This window comes from Drosophila biarmipes, chromosome 3R (genome assembly GCF_025231255.1).
Source record: "Drosophila biarmipes strain raj3 chromosome 3R, RU_DBia_V1.1, whole genome shotgun sequence".
NCBI classification, from domain to species: Eukaryota; Metazoa; Arthropoda; class Insecta; order Diptera; family Drosophilidae; genus Drosophila; species Drosophila biarmipes.
In genome coordinates this window covers 29,724,970-29,736,696 of record NC_066616.1, presented here as the reverse complement: position 1 = coordinate 29,736,696, position 11,727 = coordinate 29,724,970, and the positions used below count along the sequence as shown (strand labels likewise).

The 11,727-nt window shown below is 42.0% G+C and overlaps 3 protein-coding genes across 4 annotated transcripts in view; all 3 read left to right on the top strand.

The window, feature by feature from the left end:
* The first annotated feature begins 631 nt into the window (after positions 1–631).
* LOC108025116 (uncharacterized) lies at positions 632–2,406 on the top strand. The gene is made up of 2 exons (XM_017095381.3): positions 632–857; positions 1,259–2,406. Exons 1-2 carry the CDS (start codon positions 722–724, stop codon positions 2,215–2,217), a joined length of 1,095 nt encoding a protein of 364 aa, XP_016950870.1. The 5' UTR covers positions 632–721; the 3' UTR covers positions 2,218–2,406.
* A 949-nt stretch (positions 2,407–3,355) lies between these two features.
* LOC108025031 (RYamide receptor) overlaps positions 3,356–11,727 on the top strand; it is a 63,407-nt gene continuing 55,035 nt past the window's right edge. For both annotated transcript variants that reach the window (XM_044091000.2, XM_044090999.2), the window contains exon 1: positions 3,356–3,697. The gene's annotated coding sequence lies outside the window, so the exon portion shown is untranslated. The remainder of the gene's footprint in view (positions 3,698–11,727) is intronic.
* On the top strand, positions 8,366–11,514 carry LOC108025223 (uncharacterized). The gene is made up of 2 exons (XM_017095570.1): positions 8,366–8,399; positions 8,459–11,514. Exons 1-2 carry the CDS (start codon positions 8,366–8,368, stop codon positions 11,305–11,307), a joined length of 2,883 nt encoding a protein of 960 aa, XP_016951059.1. The 3' UTR covers positions 11,308–11,514.

Genomic DNA, 11,727 nt, shown 5'->3' with positions numbered 1-11,727 from the left:
AACTAATCCTGTGAAAAAATGTATTACCTCTTGGCCGGATGCCCGGGGAACCACTTGACCCGCCCGGCGAGGAAGTCCAAACTGGACAAACAAGTTCCTCCGGGCGTCACATGAATGAACTTCATCAATGGGACTCGGTCGAGTGTGTAATCGTGGGTCACTTTCGTTTTCGAGCCAGCGATTTAAGTGCGCTCCAATTGTGAAAATAACACTTGGCGCACTTCGGCGAAGGTTGCGGCTGCTGCATCTTATGGATGCGAGGTACAAGATACAAGATATGGGATACTCGTATGAGAGTGTTACACAAAACTATGTGGACGATTCGAGGCCCAGGGCGTTGATTTTGGACTATGGGGTTGCCCCCTGCTGGAAGCCTGAATTTGCAGCCGGGTTTCCAATTTCTCGCTTGAGAGCCCAAAAGACACGTGTCTTGCAGATTCCTCTCTGCCTTGGTATCTGTATCTTACCTCTTTGCCGCTTTTGGCCAAGTTCATGCGTCGCTCTTCACGTCTCTTTGATGCCTAATTAAATTCATTTTTTCGTTTACCTTTTGTAATGAGATTTCGAGCACTCAGCGGCGGACATCGAATCATATAAATTCGGCCAGCGGCGACCAAGTCAGCATCAGTCGAGCATCGTGCTTCTCCAGCGAAGCATCCCATCGAGCCAAAGGATTACGGGTTCATTTAGCAGCCAAGGATTTTCGATTACCAGGAGCAATATGCGTGTCTCGTCGCTGTTCGTTGTGTGCGTCGCCTCCCTGGTGGCCACCACTCTGGGTCGTCCTGAGCCACCGTCCCCGTACTCCTACCACGGATTACCGCAGCAGCAGAGCCAGCGGGCTTTGCCACTAAATGGTGAGTGCCAAGGGATAAAACTAAAGTATCTAAATTTGGGAGGGTTCCAAATAAAACGTTTTAAAAAATATCTTTATGATAAGCCATTGATTTTTTTTCACCAATCTGCATGCTCAAAGTAATATAATTCATCATATTTCGTTAGAACTGCAATTTAATATAATAGTTCTTTGTCTTTAATTATAATTTTTTGGTAATTGAATTTTTAGAGAAGATTATTATCAACTTAACTTTGGAGAATTAAATATTTTGTAATTGTATATTTGAAAAAATATTTTTGCAAACAAAGAAATATTTTATTTTATAACTTATGCAAAGATATTGTATCTTAAATACGATTTCCCCATGTAATGACCCATATAGACCCATTATTAATCATTTTCCTTCCCTTATCCCACTAGTACACCCCGTGCCCCCTCAGATCTACCAATCCCTGCCCCAGGAGCAGTCCTTTGCCAACTTCGCTGCCCCCCAGCAGACCTACCTGCCACCCCAAATGCAGCTGGAGCCCATCGAGCAAGTGGCTCCCACTGCCGCCGCCGCCGTCGCTGAGCCCCTGAATGCCTACGACGACAGCTACAACATGGCCCACCGCCTGTCCGGAGTGCAGCACGCCAGTGGCTACAACAACGGACCCCAGGAGACCAAGGTGCACAAGCACATCTACGTCCATGTGCCGCCAAAGGACTTCGAGGAGGAGGATGCCATCCAGACGCGTGTCCACCACCAGCAGGGACCCAAGCAGAAGCACTACAAGATCGTGTTCATCAAGGCGCCATCTGCCCCGGCCATCCGCCAGCCAGTGGTGCCACCACCACCCCAGAACGAGGAGAAGACCCTGATCTATGTGCTGCACAAGAAGCCGGAGCAGGAGCAGGACATAGTGATCCCGACGCCACCACCCACCAAGCCCTCGAAGCCTGAGGTGTACTTCATCAAGTACAAGACCAAGAAGGAGGAGGCCCCCGTCTACGGACCCCCGCCAGCTGACATGGAGCCCCGCCAGGCCACCGCCGAGGACTTTGCTCCCCTGGCTGAGGTCGCCGATGTCCTGCCACCCACCACCTTGGCTCCCGAGCCGGAGGTGGAGCAGCCAGCCGTTCCCGCCGCTGTCTATGGCCCACCCACCGCCGCTGCCTACACTGGGGAGGAGGTGCAGACCACCCTGTCCGCTCCTGCCAACCAGTACCTGCCCCCCGCCACCGCTCCCGCCAACCTGGCACTCGAGGAGCCCTCGATGGCGCCCATCGTCGTGGAGGAGCAGCAGCAGCCCGAGCAGCGCCTGGCCCCCATCCCATCCCATGTGCCCGCCGCCAACTACGGTCCTCCCAACCGCTTCTTCCTCAAGAAGCTGAAGTGAAGACCCGGGCGGTGAGAAGGCAGTGATGCCCTAGCCAAATTCACACTTTGTCATAGTCGAATGTCCATTGGATGCACCTCAATCCCAGTCCCCTGCTCCCAATTCACACATGCACACGTGCCACATGCAGTACCTCACCTCACATGCACATATCGTTGTTTGTTCGTTTGTAAAACCTGTTACATTTGTTTTAATAAAGTTGTGTAGATAATAAAAATCGAATTTATAAAAAAATTTAAAGCGCTTTTTTAATGGAAAAACAAAAATATTTTGTTGTATAAATCTCAGATAGAAACTTTATTTTATCTGCCTACTAAAAAGTATCTTAAAAACGTGTGAAATTCTATTATTAGTGGAAGAAAAATGTTCTTTAAAATATCAAACTCATATAAAAATGTTTCTTTTTTATTTATGTACCAAAACTTAAGGCAGATAATATAAATTTTATTTATAAAAAAAACGAAATGGGATATTTAATTGACATATCTTTTTACCAAGAAATTACTTCTACTTCCTCTTACTAATTTTCTTTATAGTCCAATCTAAAGTCTTTATATTATGTCTAAAAAATACATAATTATCCTGAACTCTTTTTTTTCTTATAAACCAATTTATACTTTCTTTAATCCACAACAAATGGCTCACTCCATCAACATGTCTAGCAGCAAAAAAGCAAAATGAATTTATCGTTTGAGTGGTTTAATGATGGTTTAAATGATAATTGACCCTGAGTGAAGACGTGAACTTGGCGAATTTACAGCCGGCATAATTGCGTTACGATTTGTTAATTTCTGCGGTAGGCCCACTGTTGATGGCTTTCCTCATTGCTCTGCTGGGCCAACAATCGTGATAGTAATGGCCAAAATGGTAAGTAAATAGTAGGAGGACTGCGGCCACAGCAACATGTTGCCAAGAGTTCCCGCCAAACTCGAACAGTTGGTTGTGTTTTGGATTCCGGTGCCTGCGCAAAGCGATGTGGCAACATGTGGGTGGGAAAGCCCGGCAAAAGGAAAAGGGTCCCGACGTTGGGTGGCCCGAGTGCCCGAGTTTCGTTGCTGGCTGATCATCAGTCAGTCCGCCGGAAAAGTCGGATGAAAAGTGCGGCGGCACATTCAGTTCGCTTTTTGTGCTCGCGCGAGTCGCATCGTTAATGGGCGCGCTCCTTGTTCATTTACCCAATCATTTGCGAATTCCGAAATCGGACTTGTAAGCCATTAAAAACAGCCATTCGGTTTATTGCGCTGAGTGGCAGTAAACAGTGAAAAAACAATCGGTAAACAATAAACAATTAATAAACTGCGAGTTAATAAACTATTACCGAGCGCCCAACGGTGCGTATACGCAATGCGCGAAAGTGAGTGAGTGCAAGTGAAATTGTGGCCCATTGTCTCAGGTCACTTAAACTGGCATTGACATTGACATTGTCCGAGTGGACGGACCATCCCGTAGAGCTCCCCTCCAGCCCGCTGCACTGCACCCGGTGAGTTGTAATGAGCTTTGTTTACCTGCTAATCAGCTTGTCCTCTCCGCCGGCTTCTGTTGTTTCCGCTCGTTAGCATTTGGCTGAGTTTCACACATCTGCTCGGTCGTTCTGGCTTCTGGGTGGGATTAGCTTCGGCCACATGACCAGAAATCATGGACGAGCTGCAGGCCAATCTTCCTGCTTTTGTCAACAGGGGATTCGAGACTTTGGCTTGCCTGTCAGCTGTGTCAAATTAGATTCACCCGTCGCCTGTCAATTTAACCCATTTCAGTTTGTCAATTTACGTCAAAAAGTTCACTAGTCAAATTATTTTTGAAAAGATTCAGCTTGCAAAAATGTGCACAACTTTCCACATGCCAATATTTCATGTTTTTCTGAAGAGCTATACAATTTAAAATTATAAATTTGACATTAATAAAGTCTTAAATTAGAGATTACAATATTTTATTTCAGCTTTGACAATGTCTCAAAATAAAGTCTCTTCTCCTTTTCTGAAAATCCAGCTTTCTTACACACTTACAAATATGCATCTATATTTAAACTTATTAAAAAGAAATTAGTGTACTTCTGCCAAGATAAGAGAAATTTCCTTGAAATAAAAGCCACTTTGTGGTTTTTCTTTTTGAGCTTTGCTGCTTTTAATCTGTCTGGGCTTAAGAAAACTCATTGCTCTTCCATATATTCTTTATAAATTGAAGGCTTTACAATTTGTAGATAAATTCCTGTTTTGTATTACATTATCCAGGGTCCTTGCCGGATGTATCATCAATCAGCAGTTTCTTGTGCAGCAGGAGCTTTAGTTTAGTTGGACATAAAAAATATAACGAATTTGCCACATTGTCGCTGCTGTCGTTGTAAATATTGCGTCTAAGGGACTTTAGCCGGTCTTAGCCCCCAAGTTTCCATCCATTTTACTTTAGACGACAACAATGTGCGCTGGGTTAATTGTAAATTATGCAGAATGTTACCAAAAAGAAGCAGCTTTAAAGGTTAGGTCCTTGTATAGAAATTTTGTCCAAGGGTTTCCACTTTTTTAAAGGTTAAAGCCCACTTCACAGTCAATTTGTCTCTTTTTTTTGGGGAATTCCTTTGGGCCCCTCAGCTTTAATTGTCCTGCGCGCGATTTAAGCTGGCAGATTGCTTTGAGCCAGATTTTTTTAGCCAGTTTACGGGCTTGACTCGGTTTATGTGTCGTTTTAATGTCGACGCGTGTCGCCTGTGCTTTGTAGATTTATTACCGCCTCTGACATTCTGTTTGCTTTGTCTACATGATGCGAATTTTGGCTTATTGATTCAGCGTACACTTTCCGATTTGTGGGATTTGCATATACCCTGGTTGATCGGAGGCAGCTGCCAAAATCAATATTAACTCAGCGAGCACTTATACACTCAACTGGTGGCATTTCCCCATCATTTCCAGCAGCACAGTAAATAATAATAATTTCAATGTCAAGCATACACTTTCTCAAACGCTTTGATTTTTGACAGCGAATTTTTGGACATGATTTTACCACTGACCCACTTGTCAGGTCTCCAATCGATTTTTTTTCACTTTTCAGTTTGACGCCAGGAAAGTGAATTTGTGCATGCCAATCAACGAGGATTTTGCTTGAAATTGGGTAGCAAGGAATTTAAAGAGATTGAAATTAATTTAAGGTGCCTAAAAACGCGTTGGTTATTTAAATAATTTTAAAAATTAAAAAGAAATGAGTTTAAATTTTAAATCTCAATTTAATTTTTTTTCGTTATGAAATACACAGCCAATGAATTGATAACAGGCCGTGTCATTTGGCAAATAAACTAGCTTGTGGCAAACTACACATATTGCAAAAAGCTCAAAAGTAAACAAGTGGTTGTTTAACATTGGTTCGCTTCTTAATAACTCTATATCAAACTACACATGCCCTTGCTTTCTGATGTTCTTGTTGAACATGACGAGAGCATAAAATAAATTTCTAAACTCTGTGAAAAATAACTAATTCATATTTCAGGAGGAACAAAATGTGGTATGTTTTCATTTGGATTTTAATAATTTTCTTTGTCTTTGCGGCTTGCATTGATAAATAAGCATATATTTGCAAACACTGCCACAGAAGCAGTAAATTTTTGGAAATTTGATTTATTTTCCATTTTGATTTAGGCAAATCAAAGCTGAAATTGGGAGTTGTATTTGCTGCTCTGTTTTATGGTTTCTCTAACAAACCTTGCCTAATTTTAAATTTGACCAGTAACAAAAGCGTTTATTGTTTCTCGTTTAGTGGGGGTTGAGTAGTAGAATATTTGAGATAGCATAGTTAGCAAATTGAATTCGGCATCTAAAATAAATCCTCTCAAGCTGATTATTCGCTGGATATTTGTATATTTTGGTGACGTTTTTGCTGCACCTGTATTGTTTCCTAGGACCTGTGTTTTGTTCTTCAAAGCACTTAAAAAGCTGCCAAGAATTTTGCAAACAAGTGTGGTAAGATAACCAGAGGAACGATATGACAGCAACAAATTGAATTTGTTTACACTCAAAATATACACAAAAGCGCAGGGCCGAAACTTTCAAACAGTTGACTGACTGCAGGACTGAAGAGGCGGCGGGCGATATTAAGTTTGTGAGCTCATCTCAAACTACTTTCGGAATAATCCCATAAACCAACTGCAAGTTGCACTGAGACTGAGATTGATGCAAGCCCAGCTTCCAATATTAAAAATTCTTTTCCTTCAAGTTTGCTCTTAAGCCGACCGTTTTCTTTGCCTGTCCAAAAGTTTCAAGTCATCCAGCGATTTGTGTGCAGAGTGACTCAAATTGTTTCACTGCCTTTTTGTTTTTAGGAATCCAAAGGCATTCCTGCAAAAGGAAGACGAGATTTAGGGTAGACAGGCTCAAATTATATGCAAATATATATTTTTTTTTTACACTTTAGGACCCAGCAATAAGTGGGCAAATCAGATCCTTTGTGAAATATTTATGCATGCTTTCGTATGAAAGATGTTTATTTGGATAAAGTTCAATGCTCCAGAACCTTATAAATAATACAAATATGCTTTTGCAAGTATTTTATGGCGCTCAAAGTGATTCCAAAGATTTAAATTGGCCTTTGGTAGGCAAAAGAACGAAAAGTTCATGCATGTGGAAAGGCCAATTTGCTTTGCAGCAATCGCTTTTTCACATTTTTAATCCAGAAAAAAACTTTATTCCAGGCATGTCGTGCCATACTTAAGAATAATAAAACGAAATCATAAATTAATTTACCAATTTAGGGATTTTTATGTGAGTTTTGCGTTGCCAAGAGTAGTGAAATGGAAAGCGGGTTCAGCCTTTCAGTGGCCCATGTTTTATTTCCAAATTGTGAATGGTGCCCATATAAAGAATGCATTGGCCTTTGACATGTCCTTGGGAATTATTTCAGCTGTTCTGGGGGACAGGCATTCAATAGAAATGTAGAACTCATTATGTAAGACAACCTAGCCGAAGAAATGGGTTCGCAAGCTGCCTTTTGTTTTTATTAAATGCGATAAATGCACAGACAGAAAAGTGTGATTAAAAATAAAACGATTTAAATTAAATATTAAATGGTTTTACAACAGTTCCTAACATAAGTAAATCAAATAACTATAACAAACTATTCCTTGTGTAAAAAAGTCTAATGACATTTCAATTTACTTGAATCGATCTTTTCTTTTAAAAAGAAAGTTAAAAGTAGGGAAGAGTAGGGTTCAATTCCCTGAGCTCCAGCACTTTTGACTTTTTTTAGTAGTTACACTTGTCCACCGATGACTGGTGTCATTAGTTGGCCAGGAGCGTATGTTTTGTGTACCTTTAAGTCATTTGGGAAAAGAACCTCAAAGACACCGAAGAGTTACTGCCCAAAAGAGGTTAGTCAACGAACAACAAAGGGAATATTTATTGGCTTTCGATTGTGTGAGTGTTTGTAGTTTGGCATACCAAAAAACTTCAACCGCAACGAAGGAATTTTCCAAATGTTTTCCACCGAGTTGTCAGGAAAAATAGACGAAAAACGGGTGAAAACGCCGACTAACTCCTTGTATTTTGATAAATTAGCGAGTGCCTGGCAAACGTGGATTTTTGAGCTTAAGGGCTCAAGGCTCTAAACTGAATAATGATTCCCTGAGCTGCTGGCATGTGTTGGATGCTCGCCTAAGCCCTTTGACCTTTGCCCAAAAAGCAACAAATGCTCATGGGCTCCTTTCGTATGTAAAATCCTTAGTTGTTATCGCCCGAAAACCTCAACTCGAACAAGTGGGGTAACTAACTGATGAAAATATGCAAATCAGAGGATACAAAGTGTGAATTCAAGCATGGATTTCACCATCCGGGTCATGTCACTCAATGTTGCGAATGTTTCCGTTTTCAGTTTGTCATAAAAATTCCTTTAATTTCGGCTGTCCTAGGCTAAACCCCTGTTACCTCTTCCTTGTATAAGATATTATGGATACATTGTTATTTGATAACTATTATTTGCGTTCTAGTAATGCTGAGTCATTTGATAGGTTTTGCTTACACGTTTCCTATTTGCCACTTAGGATGGAACATGTGTAACTTCTTTGAGATAGGGTCACAACTCTATCTTATCAAGACTAACAAAAGTGCTAATGGAGCTGCAATATAAAAGCAGAAATTGCATCGAGGGGGTCTCATTGCAAAAGTATAGGAAAATGAAGTTGCAACAAGTGCGGATGATTTATAAAGGTGAGGTCACTGCTGGAAAAGAGAGTTTTAAGAATACTTAAGGACTTTTTCTGGTTTAGGTTACTGTATGTTGGCATTTATATGTCTCGTACGTCCATCTATAACCTCTGCCATTAAGGATTCTGTAAAGTGTACGGAAGGTTTTGTGGCAGCCGACGTAGATGATTGTGCCAGCTACTTCCAGTGCCTCGACGATGAAACTGTGCACTTCAATTGCCCCAATGGGAGCTATTTTAAAAAAAGCAATGAGGTATGCGTGGTGGATGAGTTTGGTGTCTGCCCTACCTCTCGAAGGAAGTGTTTCGATGGAGAGCTTTTTGAGGATTCTAAGGATTGTGCGGCATACACAAGATGTCTTCATGGCAACCTGGTGAGGGACAGGTGCCCTGAAGGAAGCTTCTTTAATGCAATATCGAAAAGCTGCCGCATGGATCATAGAGGATCCTGCACACCTCAGAGGGTGATATGTGAGGAGGGAGAACTACAAGCGGATTCCGATGATTGTGCGGCATATCTGAATTGCATTGGAGGAGTCCTTGTCAAGGAACAGTGCCCGAGTGGCAGCTACTTCGAACCCATTTTCAAAGTCTGCCAGCTGGATGAGAATGGTGTCTGTTCATCTGCATCCAGTGAGTGCACTGAAGGTGAAGTCCAGGTGGATCCCAGTAACTGCGCTGGTTACCTAAACTGTCAGAATGGAAAACTCGAAGCTAAAACCTGTCCCAGTGGCAGTTACTTTGAACCCACTTACAAAGTCTGCACCGTGGATTTGAATGGAGTATGTGTTGAGCCACCAGCTAAATGCACAGATGGACAGCTTAATTTGGATCCCAATAACTGTGCAGGATATCTTAAGTGCATCGATGGAGAGTTCGTGGAGAAGCAGTGTTCCGGTGGATCCTACTACGATCCACAGCTGGGAGCCTGTTTAGTGGACAATGCGGGTGTTTGTGTCACGAAAAGAGTATATTGTATTGAAGGAGTTCGGGTAGAAGATCCCCAGAACTGTGCTGGATACACTCAATGCATTCAAGGTAAAGCTGAAAAACTCAAGTGCTCCTTCGGAAGCTATTTCAATGTGACTCAGGGGGAATGTCTCTTTGATTTGGAAGGAATTTGTGTGAAGTTGGATGACGAACTTGACATTGTGGAAGTGGAACCTCAAAGCAGTATTGCTGACTTCGAACGACAAACTGCAAGTACTACTCCTGATCAATCTACGGAAACTTCAAGTGCCAAATATTTTAGATACACAGAAAGTTTTCAATATACTGAAAGTACCACTGACCAATCTACGGAAGTTACTATTACTAGTTTACCTCAAAGTACGGAAAGTCATGGAGGTGATTTAAGATTCGACTTGGATGAGGAACAATCTCAATATACAGAGAGTACCAGTGCTGACATTGAAAAGCAAACTGAAAGTACTACTGCCGATCGATCTACAGAAACTACTATTGCCAGTTCTTCTCAAAATACGGAAAGTCTTGGAGGTGATTTAAGATTCGACTTGGATGAGGAACAATCGCAATATACAGAAAGTATACAGCAAACTGAAAGTAGCACTCCCGATGCTTCCGACTTTTCTGACTATACAGAGGATCCTGAATATGCGGAAAGAACCTCAACCGTTGTTTCTGTAGAACACAAAGAAATTCCCATTGACAATTTTCTGATATATACGGAGAGTACTTCATCCGATTCGCCTCTAAGTACGGAGAGTAGTCTCCCTGATTTGCTTGAACACCAACATACAGAAAGTACTATTTCCGATTTGCAAACTACTGAATATCCTTTGCAGTCATCCACTTCCAAAGAGGTCAGCATTTCGATTGAAAGTACAACCACTAAAGTGCCTAATAATACATTTTGCATTGAATATTCTCTTGAGGAAGATCCCGAGGATTGTGCTGGGTACCGACAATGCATTCGAGGTGAGATTAAACAAGTCAAGTGTGATCAGGGCAGATACTTTAATATTACCAAGGGATATTGCCTTATTGACGAGAACGAGGTATGTGCCAAAATGAAGTTGAGAGATCAGGTTCAAAATGCACAGAGTAATGTTACTGATCTCCCAACTACCATACTCGTTCTGGAGACCACCACTCCCTATGACCCGTTTGCAAAGTGCACAGAGGGAAGGCTTAAAATGGATCCCAACAACTGTGCAGGATACCTTAATTGCTCTGAGGGAGAACTGAAGGCGGAAAACTGTCCCAATGGCTTCTACTTTGATGCCCAATTAAAAATATGTTCGGTGGATATTAGGGCCACTTGTATCACTAACATTAAATATTGTGTGGAAGGAGTTCGGGAGGAGGATCCCAATAACTGCGCAGGATACAGACAATGCGTTCAGGGCGTGGTCGTTAACCTTAAATGTCCCAAAGGAAAATACTTCAATGTGGCCGAAAGAGGTTGTCTGGCTGATGAGCACAAGGTGTGTGTGAAGACTGGGGAGGATTACTACCCGGAAGAAGCACTACTCGACGACTCGGCCCCGCCGATGTTCCTACCAGAGCCCACCTGTACAACGTACATAAATGGAGTCTGTGCTGATCCACTTGAAAAATGTTTCGAAGGACAAATGAAACTGGATCCCAATAACTGTGCAGGATATCTTGTATGTCGGTATGGAGAACTAAGGCAGGAGTTGTGTCCCAGTGGCTCCTACTTCGAGCTATTGACAAAGTCCTGTTTGGTGGATAGGAGGGGTATTTGTGTCACAAACATAGAAATTTGTGATGAAGGCGCTCGCGAAGAAGACCCCCAGGACTGCGCTGGCTACAGACAGTGCATTCGAGGCGAGGTTGAAAACCTGAAATGTGCCCCGGGAAACTACTTTAATGTGCCCCAAAGAGAATGCCTTGCTGATGTACATAAAGTCTGTGAGCAGACAGATTAAAACTTTACAATCTAGCAGTATGTCCGCTAACCGATAAGACGGAAATCACTAAATCCGAAAACCGAACCCTATCAAATAAACTAAGCAACGCGAAAAATTCAGTGGGTGTCTCTCATTAAAGCAGCTACTTTAACGTCTTGATTATAACCTATATGTAGACGATTGAATTCGCTAAATAATAAATAAGCGCATACGATAATACGATAAGTTTCGAGTTAGTAAATCAAAGTAATTGGCAAGTAGGCATTTGGTAGCTGGGACTTTTCGGAAAGTTTTTTATTGCCTCCATCGAAAGCAGCAGTGACTAGCGTTAATGCGATAAGCGAACTTGTAGGCCAGCCAGCACGTTCTCTGTCTCAACAATTATCAACTGGTCGAGCTGATTTACTTGAAAAATAACATGGATTTTTAATCGCTGCT

Excerpts from the sequence above, each read along its gene's own strand:
- LOC108025223 (XM_017095570.1), top strand. The coding sequence starts at position 8,366 with ATGAAGTTGCAACAAGTGCGGATGATTTATAAAG. Across the intron at positions 8,400-8,458 it reads AGTGCGGATGATTTATAAAG|GTTACTGTATGTTGGCATTT; the intron begins GTGAGGTCACTG and ends TTTCTGGTTTAG.
- LOC108025116 (XM_017095381.3), top strand. The coding sequence starts at position 722 with ATGCGTGTCTCGTCGCTGTTCGTTGTGTGCGTCGCCTCCCTGGTGGCC. Across the intron at positions 858-1,258 it reads GCGGGCTTTGCCACTAAATG|TACACCCCGTGCCCCCTCAG; the intron begins GTGAGTGCCAAG and ends TTATCCCACTAG.